An 18,981-nucleotide genomic window follows, 5' to 3' on the forward strand; every position below is an offset into this window, starting at 1 on the left:
ACTTTGGCTTAAAAAAAAGTAGTAAAAGGTAGAACTTTTTTTTTGAAGGTGAATGTTTGATCCATTTTATTTCTGTTTGTAAACTTTATATCCTACCACAGAAATGGTAATTTAGACCTAATCGCGACAAATTAGATTAACGAATTGACTAAAATCTAAAGAACAATAAGGTGAAGATTTATCTACCATATCAAATTCCACATGAATCGATCATGTTCATATAAATCGACAAAATAATTTAGATGTTATTTATCGACGTATCGACAAGTTTGACCTTTTTTGCTTGCGACAAAATGATACATTGTTAAGTCATGGTTTCATGCCTCAGGAAGTTGATATGTCTGCCTTGGAGTTCCTCTTCGAGAAGAGACTAAAGCACAGCGATGTGAAAGACAGAGGGCGAGTAGTCATCCCCAAGGTTTATTTTTTCATTAATTTTTGCATACTTTTTTATTGTATATATTTGATGGTTATGTTAGAATCCCATTTTATTAATTGATATATGCGACTAATTTGTTTTCTTTCTTCCGTTTGAGTAGGAATTTGCACTGAAGCATTTCCCACAACTCGATAGCAAGGAAGGCATGTATATGTCCATGGATGATGTGACCACGCCTAAGTTATGGACATTCAGATACGGGTATATCTATTTTTTTAGTGGAAAAAATAGATATCGCGATTTTTGTGGAACTTTCAGTATTAATTTTAATTAGCATTTGCTAATAGATGGCGCGCGATACGGTTTATGTTTTTGTGAAATCTTTCCTGTGCAGGTTTTGGGCTAACAACAGTGGGAGAATTCATGTGCTTGAACATGCATGTAAGACATATTACTATATGTAATTTTACGTATCTCCCCTATCTCTATACATAGTCATCCGTGCAATATTATATACATGCATTGAGATTTTGCTAAATAATTCATATATATTAACTCTCTGATCTAGACGCATGGTAATATTACATTTATTTGACCACAAATTTTAAAGGGTTGTAATGGAAATTATTCAGGTGAATTCTTCGCGATGCATGGCGTGCAAAACGGAGATTTCTTGATGTTTTATGTTGATCCACAAATGGGAAGATTTGTAAGCATTAATTCATTTTATTCATATGTTATCAATCATATAATTATACTTACATACACTATTTAATATATATATTTCCATTTTTTGAACTTAAATTCTTAGGCCATTGGTTCAAGAAAGGCCGACGACCATGCTGTGAGGGATGATCACCGTGCGCTTGAAGGTGCAACGGTGGACAATAATATGGCTCCAGTTGCTTCAACAAGTGTTACTGGAGCTGTGTCATCCGTCTTCGACGAAGACGATAGCTTGGAACAATTTTTCAATGATTTGTTGGAGGATGATTTTTTTGATTTGCCAAAACTGTAAATTATTTGGATAACGGAACCAATTCTTTTTCAAGCTAATTGAATCAATAAAGATTCAGTAATTGCAAACGAAAGTTACAAAAATAGAGTTAGGAGAAACATATTGTGCAAATAAAGTGCAAAAACTGAAATATTATTTCGTTGTTGTCTAAGGAAGAAAAATTTTCAATTCAACGAATTAATATAACCAGTGCGATTATATAAAGTTATTCTGATAACTAAATTACTTTTGTTCTTGTTTTTTCTATATTATAATGATAATAATTGTAATAATCTCAAAGCATATACTCCAATTTTTTTTTTCAAAATACCCTTATTTTTATGGAAAAAAAATTGTAATTATATATATATAAAAAACTTGAACATAAAATTTTATGGGGGAATTTTATTCTAACATATTTTTTGTACTTAAACTTACACTTTGATATGGAAATTTAATGCTACACTCATAACATAATCAATTGCCACGAGTTGCAATTATTAAGAGGTACACAAATAATATATAACACAAAAATTTTAAATAAAAAACGTTGTGCACATATTGTGCACATATCTAGTCATGGTTAACCGATCTGATTGATCTCGAACCGGTATGGAGCCGATCAAATATAATCCAGTTCGATCGAACCGAAATCGGTATACTGGGTTTAGTGTCGAATCAAGTCCGTATTCTTATTGAGTTCGATTAGTTTTTATAAAACTTAATCCGGAACCAATTCAGTCCGAAAATAGGATCTTGTCCAATCCAATATCAGCTTGTATTATTAATTACTTATTTAATAGCCTGGTAAAGATTACATTTTTTAATACCAAATCAATTGGCGTGATTTGATAACTGATATATATAAACAAATGACTATTTCAATTGAATTATTTTAACACCTCCTATTTCACTAAATCAATGCCTAATCAAAAAACAAATATAAGGTAGTTGCAATTGGCTAAATTTGCAATTAGCCATTGTAAGCAATGATTATTTTCTAAAGTATCAAAATATCTTCTATTCCTACTCACTTCTCTACACTTTTCCCAATTCAATTTCATATACTCTATAATCCATATATATCATTAGGAGCTTTAAATTAAATTTAATATTATTAATAATTATTTAAAATAATATTTTAAGTATGATAATTTTTATTATTTTTAAATTTATGAATTTTTATGGTGTACATGTTAATTTTAATATTTAAAATGGTCTGTTTTTTGTGGTCAAAATACAGTATCAAGTATTGTGACATAATATAGTTGGGGTATCTCCAATACTGCACTACAATGGAGTGAAAAGTCATTTATATGCAGGGTTGATTGCTCCAATGGAGGCGTCCCACCTTCCCTTGCACCAAATTTGGCGCAGAATTATTTGATTATGATTATAAATAATTGATAAATATCATGTTATTTAATTAATTTTATGTATTCAAGTTATTTATCATTTTAATAATTTGTGTGTATTAATCTGTATTATATGTAATTTAATTAATTAATATAAAAAATTAAATTAATAATTTGAATATTATAATAATTATACTTATTAATAATAAAATATTTTTATATCATATTAATTAATCATTAAATTTATAAATATATATTAAATACATGATAAAAATAATGTATGTAAAATAAAAAAAATATTTCGAGAATATTATTTTTGGTGTTTGATTTGACATAAATGGGTTGGAGATGGAAGTTGTTTTTGATTCAGAACATACACAATTTTAGTGCAGAACTTGCACTAAAATAGATTTCTAAGTTAAAGATGGCCTTAGATGGTACAATGTTTATATGGTATAGTGAATAAACAATATTAGTGAATAGAAATATCTATTTAATTACATATATTTCAGCCTTAAATTACAACGTTAAAATATATTTTTGGTATTTAATTAATGTAAATAAATCTAAATAATGAAGGGTTGAATTGGAAATCTAGAAAGTATTCGAACCCTTCAACTTCAAACGATTAGTTGATTTAGAAGTTGGAACAAATTTACATTGAACAAAAAGGAACGAAACAATAATTTATTTTAATTTGTACTAAAAAGTGGTATTCATAATTTTTCGATGCAAAATTACGTAAGTTTAAGAAACTATTTATAATATATGTCCTAATTTTATATAAATAGTTTAATTTAATTATGAAATAGTTTGCTATGATGAGTCAAGAGATCTCCATTTAAATTTGATTTGGAGATTGGGTATAAAGTTTTCTCAATTGGAATAATTTTTTTTCTTTTATATAGGTTAAGATATATATGAGATAAATTGTAAATTAATGGAGTTGTTCTAGTAACAAGGATATGGTCATACCAACATACCAAATGCAGTTATTACAATAATTTCATTCTTAATAATATAGTAAGAGGAAGTGATAGATGTGTGTATATATATAATATGTACATATTGTTTGGTTAAAAAAATTATTTACCTTCAAATCCGTGTGCCCATCTGTGAATGATGTGTAATACAACTTTACACAAAAACTCACATAAAAACGTCTCATGGATCAATTTTATGAGACGGATCACCGACCTGACCTATCAAAAAAACTATTTTTTATTTCAAAGAAATTATTTTCACTACAGATATAGATCGAATTGATCTATTTCACGGATTTTTATGTCAATATTATTTTCATTGTATGTATAGACTGAGTCGACCTGTTTCACTGATATATATTTATGAGATTTTCTCGTAAGAGACATACTCTCAACTTTAGACACGAGAAAAATAATATCATGCATGCGGTGAAAAGAAAAAAAAAATCAACTACCTTAATTCACATTATAGGTTTTGGTTTACTAAATGTTCAATGTTTAGTTATTTAATAAATTCTGAAGGTTGTGTTGTTTATAAAACACAAAATTCTTGAAGATGATTAATTAATGTAATGGGTAAAATTAAAGAATACAAACTTAAATTTAACATTCATAGAACATTTACGGACTATTTTAAAGAGCTTTTGCTTATTTTAAAGTGATTATTCTAGATATTATATTAAATTTGGTGAGAAGCTAAAGGTGGGAGCTTCGAAAATAGAAGTCTAAAACTAGCTAATAATAAGTTAATGTTTGAGTGTTTGGAAAATAATTGCTTTCAAGTTTAATTTTTAGTTAAAATATAAATATAAGATATATAAAAATGACAAAATTTGTATAAATACACAAAATATTTATAAAAAAAATTCTGAAAATGCAAATTATATATAAAAAAGCAAAATATTATTTAAAAAGTACATGTAACATGATAAATATTTTAAGGATACAAATATCAACTTGTAATTTTAAACCTTAAAACAAAAAATCAGAGCAAGTAAAAACATCACATTCTTTCTTCTAGTTTTTGAATAAAAGTTGTAGAAGTTGAAGTTGACATTTACAAACACTCAAAAATACTTGCATGCAAACCATTTTACTTTAGTTGCTTTTAATTTGGTGCAAGCATGTGAAACAATTCAGGAAAAATTGTAGAATACAAGGGCAAACCCAATTAGATTCAGTAAAAGGGTGATTATATAGGTACGTGACTTGATATATTATCTACGTTTCAATTATATAAATTATTTTTTTTCTTTTCAGTTGTCTCAAATATATAGTCTAATTAATTTCTATATTTATTAGTATTTTTTTCTTAATTTTTACTCATATAACTCTATTAACTAAGTTTTAATGTGAAACTATTTTTTGGATGAATTAAATAAAAATAAAATAGAAATTTAATTTGTAGAGTTTATTTTTTTAATGATTTTTAACGAATATAATATAAAATAAGAAAATGGAAGTTAAAATTTTTAAAAAATAAGACATAAAATTCGAACACCAGTACAGCAGTACTCGTTTTCAATTTCTCTAGAACATGCATTTCATACATACACATATATATTGTCAGTAAATCCCACTTGTCCTGTTGTTTCTCTGAGTTCGTGATGTTAGTCTCGTCTCCTCTTCACTATATTACAAAACAGTTGGTAAACGTGGAGTTGCTTTTGCAACTGATTTCAGTAATCCCGTTAGTGTAATGCATGACATTGCCTACTCATTTCCAAACCTATGTTAATTAATGTTGCTCCACTGACCACTATAAATTTGAACTCCAATCTACTGCAACTTCGCATACCTAATAAACTTGGTGAAAAATCAAGAGAAACAATGAGAACTGCGAGGTCGAAAAATAGAATTTTCGTTGCGGATGATAGCGATGAAGATGGTGGGTTGTCGAGGAGGGAAAATGCAAAAATGAGGTTGGAAACACTTAGACAGAAAAGAAAAGAGAGGGAGAGGGAGATGGTGGTGCTGCCCGCGGCTCCACCGAAGCGACAGTGGCTTCGTCCTCCTGTGCCTTCTTCTCTGCCACCACCTAGGGTATACATACATTCATATCAATTTTCAATTTATGATTCTCAATTTTTATAAAGGAAAATTAGTACTGTTTCTTCTTATTGAAAATCAAGTGGCGTCTGTGGCTTAAAAAATGGAAGTAAAAGATAGAATTTTGTTTCAAGGTGAATGTTGGGTTTTTACTCATGTTTTTTGAATGTTATACCTCATAGGAAACGGTAATTTAGGCCTAATCGAATAAGAGACAAATTAGTGCCACGATTTGTCTAGATAAACAAAAACGATCAATTCTTTTTTCAAATACTGCTGCAACTGCACGAGCCCTTCCCGAGTGCAATGATCGGATTCATATTTTCATATTGGAACGGAGGAGTGATGATTAATCTACCAATGTAAATCCAACATAAATTAATGTTCCTATAAATCGACAAAATAATTTATCCGTGCACGATATATATCAATGTATAGACAAGTTTTGCCTTTTTTTCGCCTACGACTAAACGATATTATTAACTAATTAAACCACAATTTTATGCCGCAGGAAGTTGATATGTCCGCCTTGGAATTCCTGTTTGAGAAGAGATTAAGGCACAGCGATGTGAAAGATAGAGGGCGTGTAGTGATTCCTAAGGTTTTTTTGTTCCCATTAATTTTTTTACATTTTTATTTTATTTGATGGTTTTTACTTATATTATAATCCCATTTATTAATTGATATATACGACATGTTTTCTTTCTTCTTTTGGCATAGGAATTTGCAGTTAAGCATTTCCCAGAAATTGGAAGTAAAGAAGGCATCTATATGTCCATGGATGATGTCACTAGGCCAAAATTATGGACATTTAGATACGGGTATATCTATTATCTTTTTCCTTCTATTTTATTCTGTATATATATATATAAATATTAATATTTTTCCCATAATTTTTTAATGGAGGAAAATCTTAAAAACACAGTTTTTATACTATCATGGTGTCTTTCCCGTGCAGGTTTTGGTCAAACACTAGTGGAAGAGTACATGTGCTTGAGCATGCATGTGAGTCATTGAATATGCATTTTTATCGTCCCTATATCTACATATGTCGTGATTTAGCTCATTAATTCATATAAACCAATCTTTAAATGGAGATTTATTTCACCAGTAATTAACTTTAAGCGATTGCATGTAAAATATTTAGGTGAATTCTTCGCGATGCATGGCTTGCAGAACGGGGATTTTCTAATGTTTTATATCGATCGTCAAGTCGGAAGATTTGTGAGTGTTGATGTATATCATATATAAGTGCCGTCGATCACGAATGTAATTATACATACATGTTATATTAATGAAATGACAAAGAGTGATCGAATTATTTTTTCTTTGGTTGTACTTAAATTCATAGGCCATTGGTTCGAGGAAAGCGTTCGACGACATGCAATATTCTGCACGGGACGAGCACCGTGATCTTGAAGGTGCTACTCTACTGGACAGCAATTTCCTATCTGTTGCCTCGACGAGTGATGGAATTGTGCCATCTGCTGTTGAAGATGATAGCTTGGCATACTTTCCCATGGAGTTGTTGGACGACGATTTTTTTGATTTACCCAAACTGTAAAAATGTGCCTGTTATATTATTATTATTTGGATAATTTGTTCTCTTTAGTAAGATAATTTAATCAATTAAGATTCTATATTGCCAAAAGAAAAGTAATTAATAAAATGTTACATTTATAGAATTGGAAGAAACCATGTGTGCAATTTAAGTGCAAAAAATGAAATATTAAAAACTGAAATTTTTAACATATGGAAAATTGATATAAAATAAGTACTCGACAAAATAATAATCATGTGCAGTTGTGACTTGTGCACGTATCCCTTAAAAAAATCATCATGTGCAGGTATGGTGCACATAGTAAATAGTTGTTTGCGTACACTATTTTTACTTAAGTAAATGTACTGAAGAAGAATTTATACCGAAAATTAATATTTAAATAAGATTATTTTTTATAATTTACTAAAATAATCATTCAAGTGTGACAATTTTTGTCATTTTTAAAATTATGGTGTTTTATGATATTTTTTTAATATTAGAAGTATACATGATCAATCATATTTGTCATTAAACCGCGATACCAATTTAAGTACAGTGTAGATTGAGTATGGAATTTTCTCATCCTCACTAGAAAATTTCATGGAGATGGAGAAAAATTGTGGGAGATAAGATAAATCCTAATTCCCCAAAATTAAGAGTAAGATATTTCCCTTATCAGAAGGTTTCCAACAAATTTCCTCAATCGTGGGAAAAATATGAAAAATCAACGTAATACCCACAAGGAAATTAGCTAAGGGATCAATACAGTCCCAAAAAATCCAAAAATCTTACGATATATTCCGGATATTTTGTTTTTTAGACAGGATCAACCTTTTTTAAAAACAATTGACAGTATATTGAAATACAATAGAGAGGGTCATGATAATAATAATAATAATAAATAAAAAAAACACTAGCAAGGTTCATTTTTTGAAATGAAAAATTATATTTTGTCGCATAAAACAAGGGGAATAGGTTTAATATTTTGAAAAGATGATTGGAATGGAGAGAAGTAGCAGCGATGAGCAACAGGAGTCGTCTCCGTATTCATGGTGGTGGGATAGCCATAATCTCCCACCTCAATCTCAAAGGCTTCACTCCGCTTTACAAGGTTTTCATTCTTTTCCCGGCCGGCCCCAATATGTATATATATATACACAGATACAATATTATTGATTTATTTTTCTCATAAAATTATAGGAGTACATACATAGTCGAACCTAGCCGAGACGTGCAGTTCGATTTTGATTTCAATGCAGAAGTCTTTTCTTTTTGCGTTGTTTGAATATTTTTTTTATTTTTAAGCGGACGATTGACCTTACTGATTAATAAACTTGACGTTTTTATTTTAAAAATAAGGTAGTAATAAGTATATTGCATTAATAATAGCTTTTGTTTGGTTTGATGTGAGTTCAGTTTGGATTTTTCGGTTTAATTTCAATTGAATCCGTGTATTCAAAGATGAATCATAATTTCGAATCGATTTCTGAATGTCCGATTTATGATTGAAGAATATATATATGTATCCCTACTGATAATGGTAGTTGTTTTTTATAATTATATGTTGTAGACTTGGATAAGAAGATAAAAATGATACTAGAGCTAACCGAAGACAATGGAGACACATTCGCCGAGAGGGCCAACATGTATTACCAGAAGAGACCCCAACTCATCAAACTGGTGCAAGAACTCTACATATCTTACCGCTCTTTGGCCGACAAGTACGATCATCACCTCAAATCCGAATCCTCCGTCAAGGCACCCAACCCGGGATCTGCTTCCAATTCCTCCATCAGTTCCCTCAAAAAGGTGTATCCTCTTCAAGAATGTTCCGGGAAACCCAATCCCCACTGCACTACTTCATCAGAGGAGGATCCGAGTTCTCGTTCCGAATCAGAACAGCATTTAGCAACAGGTTCTGGACATGATTCGGGCAAGAAGATCGTAAATATAGGAGATAGAGATATATGCAGCAGCAGCGACAATGATCTGGTGATCAGCAGCAGCAGTTGTGTGGAGAAAGAAGCTGGGAACAACGTCGTTGAGACAAAGTTTTCTCAACTGTTGGAGGAAAATTTGTCCCAGCAGACTGAGTTGATAAGAAGAAATGATGAGAAGAGGGAAATGATAGTTGAATTAAGGAATGAGATCAAGATTCTGAAAAGTTATCAGCGCAAACAGAAGAGGGGACTGATGAGAGGATTTTTTTGCATGCCATGACATATGAATTTTTTTCTTTGTTATTTTTTAACGTGTTATGGGTGTAGATTTCCTCTCAAGGAGAATAAAGTTTCTTTTTAGAATTGGAAATAATAATATTTTTCTGAAATATTGTTGGATTGCATGCTAATAGAGAGGACGAAATCCACAACTACTGTCAGTGTTCTAAATAGTACTGCATTTTATTCAAAGAAGTCTCGTTCGTACAAATTATTTAAAAATTAAACGCAACTAAAACAATATGTTGATATTTTAATTAAAAAAATAGATACATAAAATATTTTATCAATAATTAATTGTATTTTGTTTATTCATGGTGTTTACTGCGTTTTATTTTTTTATAATTTGTAGAAACGAAAATTGTTTGACTAAATTGTAATGCGATTTAGAGTACCAATTGTAGCAGAAAATTTCGTCTCAGTATAGAGGGGTTTAAATGAGTCGAGTTGGTTTGCTAGCTTTTTGAGTCAGCTAGGAAAAATTTGATTTGTATTCGAATTTAAGCCGAACTCAAACGTGTTTGAATTTTTTTATGGAGTTAAACTCGAGCTCAAATTATATTATTCAATAGTTCACAAGACANTATTCGAATCTTTCGCGAAGAACTCAAACCCGTGCCCTATTCCGATCCGAATTTGAACAAATTTTTTTAAAATTTTCGAATTTCGAATCAGATCAGGCTAGAATATACCTATTTCGAGACAAATTTGAACATTAAATGGCTTATTTCGTTTCATTTACATCCTATACAATAGAGAGAAATGACTCGATCATGTTCAATATGCTCTATTTCATAATGTTCTGTTTTCGTTCTTATAAAAATTATATATCCTTATATTATTACATTTGGCGAAGGAATCACCTTAAATCACAAGTACATTATAATTATTTCATCTTAATTTTAATCATAATTTATCATTAAGAAAATATTACGTATAGTATTCAGTGGCAAATTAATATTTATTTTAAAAAATTATTTAAAAATTAAAATTATTATATAAAAATCAAATTTCAAATTAGTTACGTGGTTAAAATTCAAAACACAGGACTAAAATTGTAATTTTAATTCAAAATTGTAATGCAAATTGCAAAGTAAATAAAGTTGGATTTTGTTAAATGAGAGTATCACTAATACATAATTTTAGCTTTATCATATGTTTCTCTCTTTTATAAAGTAGTAATAATAGTAACATTAAGAGATAAAACACTGGCTAAGTATTGCTTACCACAATAATAACACATTTAATGTTTTGTATATCATCGATTTCTCCTACGATTGGGACTGTTTAACTTGTAGATCCGGCGATCCAGGTAAATGCACTCTGATAGTCTCTCCATTTTCTCATGTTGTTCAACTCACATTCCTGTTTAAATCCTTGCGATTTCAGGCATAATTTCCAGTGAGAAATGGAGAAATTCCGCCACTGGAGCAGCGATTCGGCGGTCGGGTCGCCGGTGCACGGGAATCACGCGCGGTCATCTTCCGGCAGCGGCATTTCGAATATCAAGCGCACTCAGAACTATGCCGCCAAAGCCGCCGCGCAGAGGCTGGCTCAGGTCATGGCTTCGCAATCCGCGGTGGACAATGAAGACGATGAGGATGATGACGGCGAGGAAGACAATGACGGAGGTTTAGGACTCCGATTTAATCCTCCTCTTCCCTTGTCTCTCTCCAGGCCGCCTATCAAAGCTAACGGCCTTGATAACGTCAGTAGTAACGTTAAGCCTGTGGTCCAGTCTCCTAAGATTAGTAGATCTTCTTCTGATTCGGTAATTTTACATGCTTCTTGCTTGTTTTGCGCTAATGCGGTTTCATTTTGCTGATTTTTCATGTAAAGAGCAATTTCGATGTTTTGTGGTGTAGAAGGTGATTTTGCTTTAAGTTCTCACTCAAGTCAATCTTAGTGTTTTTTATGTTGAATTTGAATTTGGCAGCTCAATTACATGTTTGACCTACCAGGATTTCAGCGTGTAATGTTTCGTCTCTTGCTGTTGCAATATTCACTTGCATTTGAAAAGTCCTTCAAATTCAAGGAACACGCTATTAAACTCACTTATCAAAAAAATTTGAATTTCCGTGTAGATTTTTTATATATTTTCTTTTGCTAAATCATCATCCAATTAGAGGAATTAAGGATCACCGGACTGTTCTCTGGTCTGAACTTCTTGTTGTGGTTATAGGCATAAGGTGTCTGATATGTGACCGTGAATTTTTCATTTAAAACCATGGACATTTTAGATTTTGTTGTGATTTATGATTTATTTCATAATGTTCCATGAGGTGTGCATATTTAAGCGTGGTTGCATAGCCTAAAGGCTGATTTTGGCTTTCCTTTCCTTTTTTTTAATCCTTTTATATGTGTAATTTTATTAGGTTACTCTCAACTTACTGGATGAGGTCCCTCCGGCTCGCTCAACATCTACAGGACGACCATCGATTTCAATTGGCAACACACACTCTGTTCCACCTAGTAGACAACCACTGAAAATTCCTGAACCTATTCCACCAATTGATCGTCCTCCCCACCGGCAAAGAGAAAAAAGGTCTATGCTTTGGCTTTTTCAATCTTTCTAAGATCGAATAATATCAGTGAGAGGCTTTCTTGTTTGAATTCTTGGGTTCATCAGCTTTATAATATGGTGATAGTGTGCACATGCATCTTAGTTCTAGAAGTCCAGTTTCTCTCTGTTTGTGCATGAGCTTCCTTGCATAATGATAGATGTTGCCAAAGCTTGGATACACGAGGATGACTATATCATATAATTGAATTTTTACATTCTATTGCACACGAATTTAAAGGTACCTACGTGAAATGCAGGTTCTCACAAGAGTTAGGGCAGATAAACTTAAAAGATGCAGGAGATAAGCATGCTTCTTCTGCCCTACATGATGAAGTATGTTATTTGTTTGCCCAAAGTTTGAACTATTTGAGAATTCTGCAGTCCAAATAAAACTTTTGATTCTCTATAGATGGCATTTATCTTGCCCCTTTGAAGCTAATATCTACTTATTTAACAGCTTGATATGCTACAAGAAGAAAATGAGAATATTTTAGAAAAGGTCTGTTTAAAGTTTATCTCAAACATCCTTCTGCACATTACTGATATGTTGTCTCTGTGATCTATGTATTAAGGCTCAGTCTTGGTATTTATGACTGATGTTGCAGCTCAGGTTTGCAGAGGAGAGTTGCGAAGAAGCTGAAGTCAGAGTTAGGGAGCTTGAGAAACAGGTCAACAACTCTCGTTCTGTTCTCCTGTTGTACATGTAGAAGGTTCCATAAGTTTCTTACTAAATCATATCATAATTTAAACAACTTTGAAGCCTGTATTTTAGTGCCTTTGGAGTTTTGGTGGTTATTTTAATTGTATAGGTTGGATATATGGTTCGATTACCATGGATCAATCCATGTACTCTTGTGCATTGCCTGAAAATGCACACAATTTGAGCTTCTGATTCAGTGAGTCTCGTGTGTTGCTACAGACGCTTACAAAATATTCAAAATATGCCTCTGGCGTATAAATATGCTATACATTGCTTGGTCCAATGCAGCTTTACTGATATCTGGTTCCACATTACTAACAGTATGTTGAGACTCCAAATTGAGGTTCCTTATCCTTTCAAGATACTTCTTTACAACTGGTTTGTTGACTGACCACTTTGACACTGTTTACTTTCTACCTTCTGATGGTAATTTGATATTACTTGAACTCCAAATTATGAGGGAAGCTGAGTGGATTAAACTTGTTGTTCAATTTCATGGACCATATGACAAGGCATATGAATCATAGTTACCAATTTCAGTAACCAGCTTCAATTTGAATTCAACTTAAAGGCATTCTAAAAATCCTACAGGTAGCGGCTCTTGGAGAAGGGGTTTCTTTAGAAGCTAAGCTTTTGAGCAGGTAAAGAAATTTACGAAGGCCTCCACTCTGACTCCTAAGTTCAAATTTTAACAGCTGTTTGCTAAGATAACATATCAATAATTGCAGGAAAGAAGCTGCGCTACGCCAAAGAGAGGTATTCTTGACACCCCCACCCCCTACCCCCTGAAAAAATTATATATTTTCTGGGCCACTGGATTGTTCGGGCCTCTAGATTGCTTAACTTCGTGTCCTAAATTTTTCTAATTATAGTAAAAAATTTACAGACTGCACTTAAAGAGGCGAAGCTAGCAAAGGATGGAATAGATATAGAAATGGCATCTCTGCGATCTGATGTTAAGGTGAGTAGAATAACATTTTACGAGTTTATGTTGACTTGACCAACATATTTTCTACAAGGATGTATGTTTTGGTTGAATAAGGTTGCAAAAGATGAAGCTGTCGTTGCCATTGATCAAGTGCATGGAATTGAGTCTGAACTTAAAGCTCTCCGCTCCATGACTCAAAGAATGGTTTTGACTCAACACGAAATGGTAGGTGGCTGTTGTAGAATATTGCTTTTCAGGCTTGCAGCTAATCGTCTGAAGTTTCTTTTCTGGAAATTTTACTTTTGCAGGAAGAAGTTGTTCTTAAAAGGTGTTGGCTTGCGAGATACTGGGGCTTAGCTGCTAGCCTTGGTAATCAATATCTTCACTATAATTCATTCCTTTGCTATTGCATAGTTAATCTTTACTTTTGGCAGCCATGTTGGCAGATTGAAATAATTAGCATATAAAAGTGAGTCAATCACCTTGTCTATCTCCTTTTGGTCAATGCTTATACTAACATTTGTTTTTGGGTACAATTGCTTGAAGTGCTCGTACCAACCTGTCCCTAATGGCTAACAAACTGCGTACTGAACTTGAAGTTGTGGACTCCATAATGTCGTGTTATTACTTTAGTGTAACAACGAAAAGATATGTTTAAGATGTGGCCTTTCAATTATCACAAATAAAAAATCTCCATCGTGCAAGATTTAGCCTTGGATTAATTAATACTGTTAAAGTAAATCTCTCTTTTTTGCTGAGGTCTGTTTGAATTTAAAGTCTTATTTATCCCCAGGTCGTTTAAGTCATACTTAATTACAACATGCCTGATTAATTCAGGGCTCCATTTCGTTCTTTTAAATCATAATCTGACTATGTGTTTCAGATATTTGTTCGCATTATAATTTCACTGTCCTATTAGGTATTTGCGCAGATGTAGCTGTTTCAAAGCATGAGTATTGGTCATCTTTAGCACCTCTTCCTTTGGAAGTTGTTCTATCTGCTGGACAGAAGGCTAAGGAAGAATTTTCAGAAAGAGGTTAGTTTTCCATTGATGGTTCATGGTTGTATCTCTTACCTTGAAAAACTTGACTCTAGAACACTTCCTTTGCTTTATTTCACCGCTTTTGATATCTAGCGATGATTCTCTGTGTTTTGCAGGTGATAATAATCCACAAAGGGGAAAAATCGATGAGGACTTAAATGATCTCACTGGAGAAGGAAACATCGAGAGCATGCTAACGGTTGAAATGGGCTTAAAAGAACTTGCTTCCTTGAAGGTTTTCTTTGCTAGTTTATTGACATTTCTCTGGACATGTTGATTTCTTCTAATTTTATGGAGACTTGTATCATAATTCATTTTTAAAGCAATTGCCTTCCGTTTAAATGTTATCTAATATCAATTTATCTCTAGTACTGGACTAAACTTCTTGTTTTATAGATTCACTTTGTTTTTAGGGAAATTATGGAATTATTTCATTTGTCTTTTTTCCCTTTTTCTTTTTAAACATTCCATTTTTCTGTTTCTATTGTTATTAAGGTTGAAGAATCCATTGCCCTTGCTTTGGTTCAACAACGCCGCCCGAACTCTGCTAGAACGTCAATATCAGGTTTATTTTAACATTTTGCAATAATAATTGACAATGTGTTAACTTTTCTGAAGGATTTTGACCGTCAGTGCCTGTATATCTGGTTAGGGAGGATTTTGGCCAAAAAAAATGAACTAATTATTACCTAAACTGATTGTGGTTCAATTTTCAAATAGTGATGAACCAATTTTTTGGTTGCTTATTTTCAGAAGTTGCTTTGTGTAGTTTTGAAATAACATAAGTACTACGAGTTTGTTTTCATTTTGCAATACTTTTACATGCTAGCAGATTTCAAGTCACCAAGTGATCCGAAGTACGTGGAAGCATTTGGTAAGTATAAACGTTTTAATCTGCATTCTCTTATTCGGTTGGATAAATTTTTTGTAATATTATTAGTCAAGGGATTTTCTAATATGATCTTATTGCATTCGGTGTTTATGATGGCATGAAAGAGTATGTTTTCTGTTCATCATTTTTCATTTGTTTATTTTTCCAATATCTGCTAACAGTGATTTAATTAAAGTCGACTCTGCTACTTTGGATGATGTATCTGATATTTGATACTTGGATTTTTTGTTTTCTAAGGATTTTTTGTTTTCTAAAGATAGCTGACTCCATCTATTCCTCCTAATCCCTTCATCTATAATTTAATTTCTTGATAGTGTTTTATAGTAATGACCTGAAGCGAACTAACAGAAAATCATTTTTCCTCTCCATCGTACAGTGGTCAAAATTAGCATCTTTTAGGTAGGTAATTTTTTCACATCTTTGAGATAAAATGTTTAACGAATTTATTAAACTGTGAGTATGTGATACATCAGGCTGGTGTCAGCAGCTTTTCAATGTGCATCTATTTTTATATTTTTTTCTTGCTCATTGTGAAAAACTGCCAATGCCCTTTGTCATATGAAACTGATAACAGAAATATTATAAAATCTTCGTGTCCATGTTTTTGTTTGTTTGCAGAACTCAGCCCAGAGGAATCTGAGGATGTCCTCTTCAAAGAGGTGAATTATTTTGCATTCAGTTCTTCTAGTTTTAGTGTGATCTGATGGTGCATTTTCTGCAGTACGTTGATATCTATGTCAATAAGCAACATCAAACCTTCCATTCATTCAGTATATTATACATTTATGCTTACCTTTGGGAAGTTTGCCGGTAGCGTCTTCCATGAGGTTTTTGTTTTGCATTTTACTTTATTTTTGTATTTTTCAATTCTGAGTATTTATAAGAAAAATTCACAGAAGGCAATTTCAGCCTATTTGTATCTGTTTTTTCTTAAGGTTATGTTTCTGGAACCAACGTGAATTAATTGGGACACAACTAAAACTTATTACTGATCAAGTTGAATCCATTTTATTGAAAAGACAGCATTGCACCCTAGCTTTTATTGCATGTCTCTCTCTTTTTGGCAAGGAAACACAGAGATGTTGGAAAAAGGATTAAAGGCAATAATCATGTAATACTGTGCCCAATCTGGTTCATTTATTAGTTGAGGGAGTAAAGGAGAGAAAATGAAAAGTTTGGGGGACTCCAGCAGTAGTAATTTTTCCAGAAATTTAAAACATGTTCTCCAACAAATTTAGGTTTATTTTTCATGTATCCTCGTGCTGATTTATAATTCCAATCAACGGTGTTCACAGCACTATCTTTACTCAATGTAGGCTTGGCTTACATACTTCTGGAGAAGATCTAAAATTTATGGTATAGAGGAAGAGATAGCCAAGTTGAGACTTAAATTTTGGATCAGCCGAAGTGGACAATCTCCTATGTCTCATGACGCAGTTGATGGTGAGTACTAGTTTTGGAATATCTCAATTAAACATGTATTTAAGTAACTTAATGCTTGTATTACTTCGTAAGAAATATGAACGCACATATGCCTGACATAGTGCTTCTACTAATTCGTATGAAAATATTAATGCACATATGCCTTCATATATTCTTTTAAATCAGAATTTTCATTCTCATCATTAGGATACCGTGATTAAGTTGCAGACAAATGAAAGTCGTGCGAGGATTTACACCCTTGCAGGATGTCTGTTTTGACTTCAGCAATGCCAAAAAACTGCGATTTTAAAACTTCAGTTATAGTCATTATGGATGTGATGTTTTGACGTGCGTTACTCTAGAATCAATAAAAGCCTCCATATTTGCTAGCTAGACACACTTACGAGGTAAATAGACTTTGTTAAGAGTTCATTCTAATAGATGGTTTTTGGTTGCAATCTGATTGACTGCAACTTGATGATCTCTGCTCTGAAGCGTGAATTATTTTGTAGATGCTTATGCCTTTTAAGCACAGTGGCCAATCGTAGTTCTTATGAACTTGTAATTCCTGATGGTTGAAAGAATTCCGATACAATTAATATCAATTCAATGCTCGATTATTCTACTGCTTAGTGATGTCATTTATTGTTTCAGTTGAGCAAGGTTTGATAGAACTTCGAAAACTGGGAATCGAGCAAAGGCTCTGGGAGGCATCGCGAAAAGAAATTGACCAGGGAGCATCCCTTGGTGGACGCAGCTCTGTTGCACAGTCTAAGAATTCTACTCGATAATTCTTCTCCCAAGATTCAGGACAATCTGCTTTTTACTCGATTACACGCTCATTATTAACCAGAAGATATGTAGCCTTACTAAAGCATCTTTGATTTAGCTATTGATAGATAAAACGTAGATACTTGTTCTTTTTATAATTATAAAAAATGAAAAGAAAAGAAAACTCATAGTTATCCTTGGCCTAAGACTGCCACTGATTCAAATGAGAGAAATACTCACTGAAGTAAATGTTATCATATAATGGAGACGACGCTAATATTCTAAGGTTTTATAGGAGCCTGGTTGCTGTGATCCTGGAATCACTTGCTGATATTCTGCAACAAGATGTGTGAAGTGTGAACCAATTAATTTATACCTTTTTTTAGACTGAGTTTTTATGTACCAAGAAGACCATAATATAATCGCTTGTTCCGTTGCAGAATTGTTTGATTTAGACTGAGTTTTTATGTACCAAGAAGACCATAATTTAATTGCTTGTTCCGTTGAAGAATTGTTTAGGAAGCGGTATGAACCATGAGGTACAATAGTGAAGTTTCTTTTCAACTTATTATGGAAAGGTGAAATATCACTAAATTCGCGCGTGAGTTTCAATTGATTTGTGCCTACCTTTTAAGTGATGTAGAAGATAAAGTTCTGATTGGACAAAAGATATCACATATCAAACGTTGATCGATTAAACCCAGTCTGTTTGTTCGAGTATCGTCCCAATCTAAATTCCCTAATGGGAACCAACTATACGCTTGAGAGACAATCGCTGAATACAGGGCCATACACTTTAAATGAATAAATAAGAGAGAGGAGGAATTTGTCATTTTCCATTTGGAAAGTTTCAATGTGGCCATTGGAATAAAGTATTGCAGAGAGCATTTTAAAGAAATCCTAGCTGTGCGTTGCAGCTGGTTTTGGAGTTAGGGTGAGCCATTACATATATAATTCATGCCTGTGGGTGGGGATGGGAAGGGGACTCATTGAAATTGCCAAAAAATACAAATGGAGACAAATGAAGCATGTGATAATATATTATAACTACCATAGTTGGCACGCAGCAAAAGAAGGAGAAAAGTGGATTACTTTTATATGAAAAAGGTTAGATTAGAAAACGAAGGGGGGTTTCTTTAAT

At 32.5% G+C, this 18,981-nt stretch overlaps 3 protein-coding genes across 3 annotated transcripts; all 3 read left to right on the top strand.

Moving 5' to 3' along the window:
• Positions 1-5,629: 5,629 nt before the first annotated feature.
• On the top strand, positions 5,630-7,374 carry LOC140989712 (B3 domain-containing transcription factor FUS3-like). The gene is made up of 5 exons (XM_073459052.1): positions 5,630-5,757; positions 6,275-6,364; positions 6,484-6,584; positions 6,722-6,768; positions 6,911-7,374. Exons 1-5 carry the CDS (start codon positions 5,632-5,634, stop codon positions 7,012-7,014), a joined length of 468 nt encoding a protein of 155 aa, XP_073315153.1. The 5' UTR covers positions 5,630-5,631; the 3' UTR covers positions 7,015-7,374.
• An 895-nt stretch (positions 7,375-8,269) lies between these two features.
• On the top strand, positions 8,270-9,523 carry LOC140990145 (uncharacterized). The gene is made up of 2 exons (XM_073459724.1): positions 8,270-8,414; positions 8,874-9,523. The coding sequence occupies exons 1-2, from the start codon at positions 8,297-8,299 to the stop codon at positions 9,521-9,523; spliced, it is 768 nt and encodes a 255-aa protein (XP_073315825.1). The 5' UTR covers positions 8,270-8,296.
• A 1,145-nt stretch (positions 9,524-10,668) lies between these two features.
• On the top strand, positions 10,669-18,224 carry LOC140990049 (coiled-coil domain-containing protein SCD2). Its single transcript, XM_073459635.1, has 18 exons — positions 10,669-10,834; positions 10,912-11,293; positions 11,898-12,067; positions 12,343-12,418; positions 12,543-12,584; positions 12,691-12,753; positions 13,377-13,426; positions 13,514-13,541; positions 13,672-13,746; positions 13,828-13,938; positions 14,022-14,082; positions 14,633-14,749; positions 14,872-14,990; positions 15,251-15,320; positions 15,588-15,629; positions 16,266-16,306; positions 16,964-17,090; positions 17,724-18,224. The coding sequence occupies exons 2-18, from the start codon at positions 10,931-10,933 to the stop codon at positions 17,858-17,860; spliced, it is 1,692 nt and encodes a 563-aa protein (XP_073315736.1). The 5' UTR covers positions 10,669-10,834; positions 10,912-10,930; the 3' UTR covers positions 17,861-18,224.
• The last annotated feature ends 757 nt before the right edge of the window (positions 18,225-18,981 follow it).

This window comes from Primulina huaijiensis, chromosome 12, assembly GCF_012295235.1.
Source record: "Primulina huaijiensis isolate GDHJ02 chromosome 12, ASM1229523v2, whole genome shotgun sequence".
NCBI classification, from domain to species: domain Eukaryota; kingdom Viridiplantae; phylum Streptophyta; class Magnoliopsida; order Lamiales; family Gesneriaceae; genus Primulina; species Primulina huaijiensis.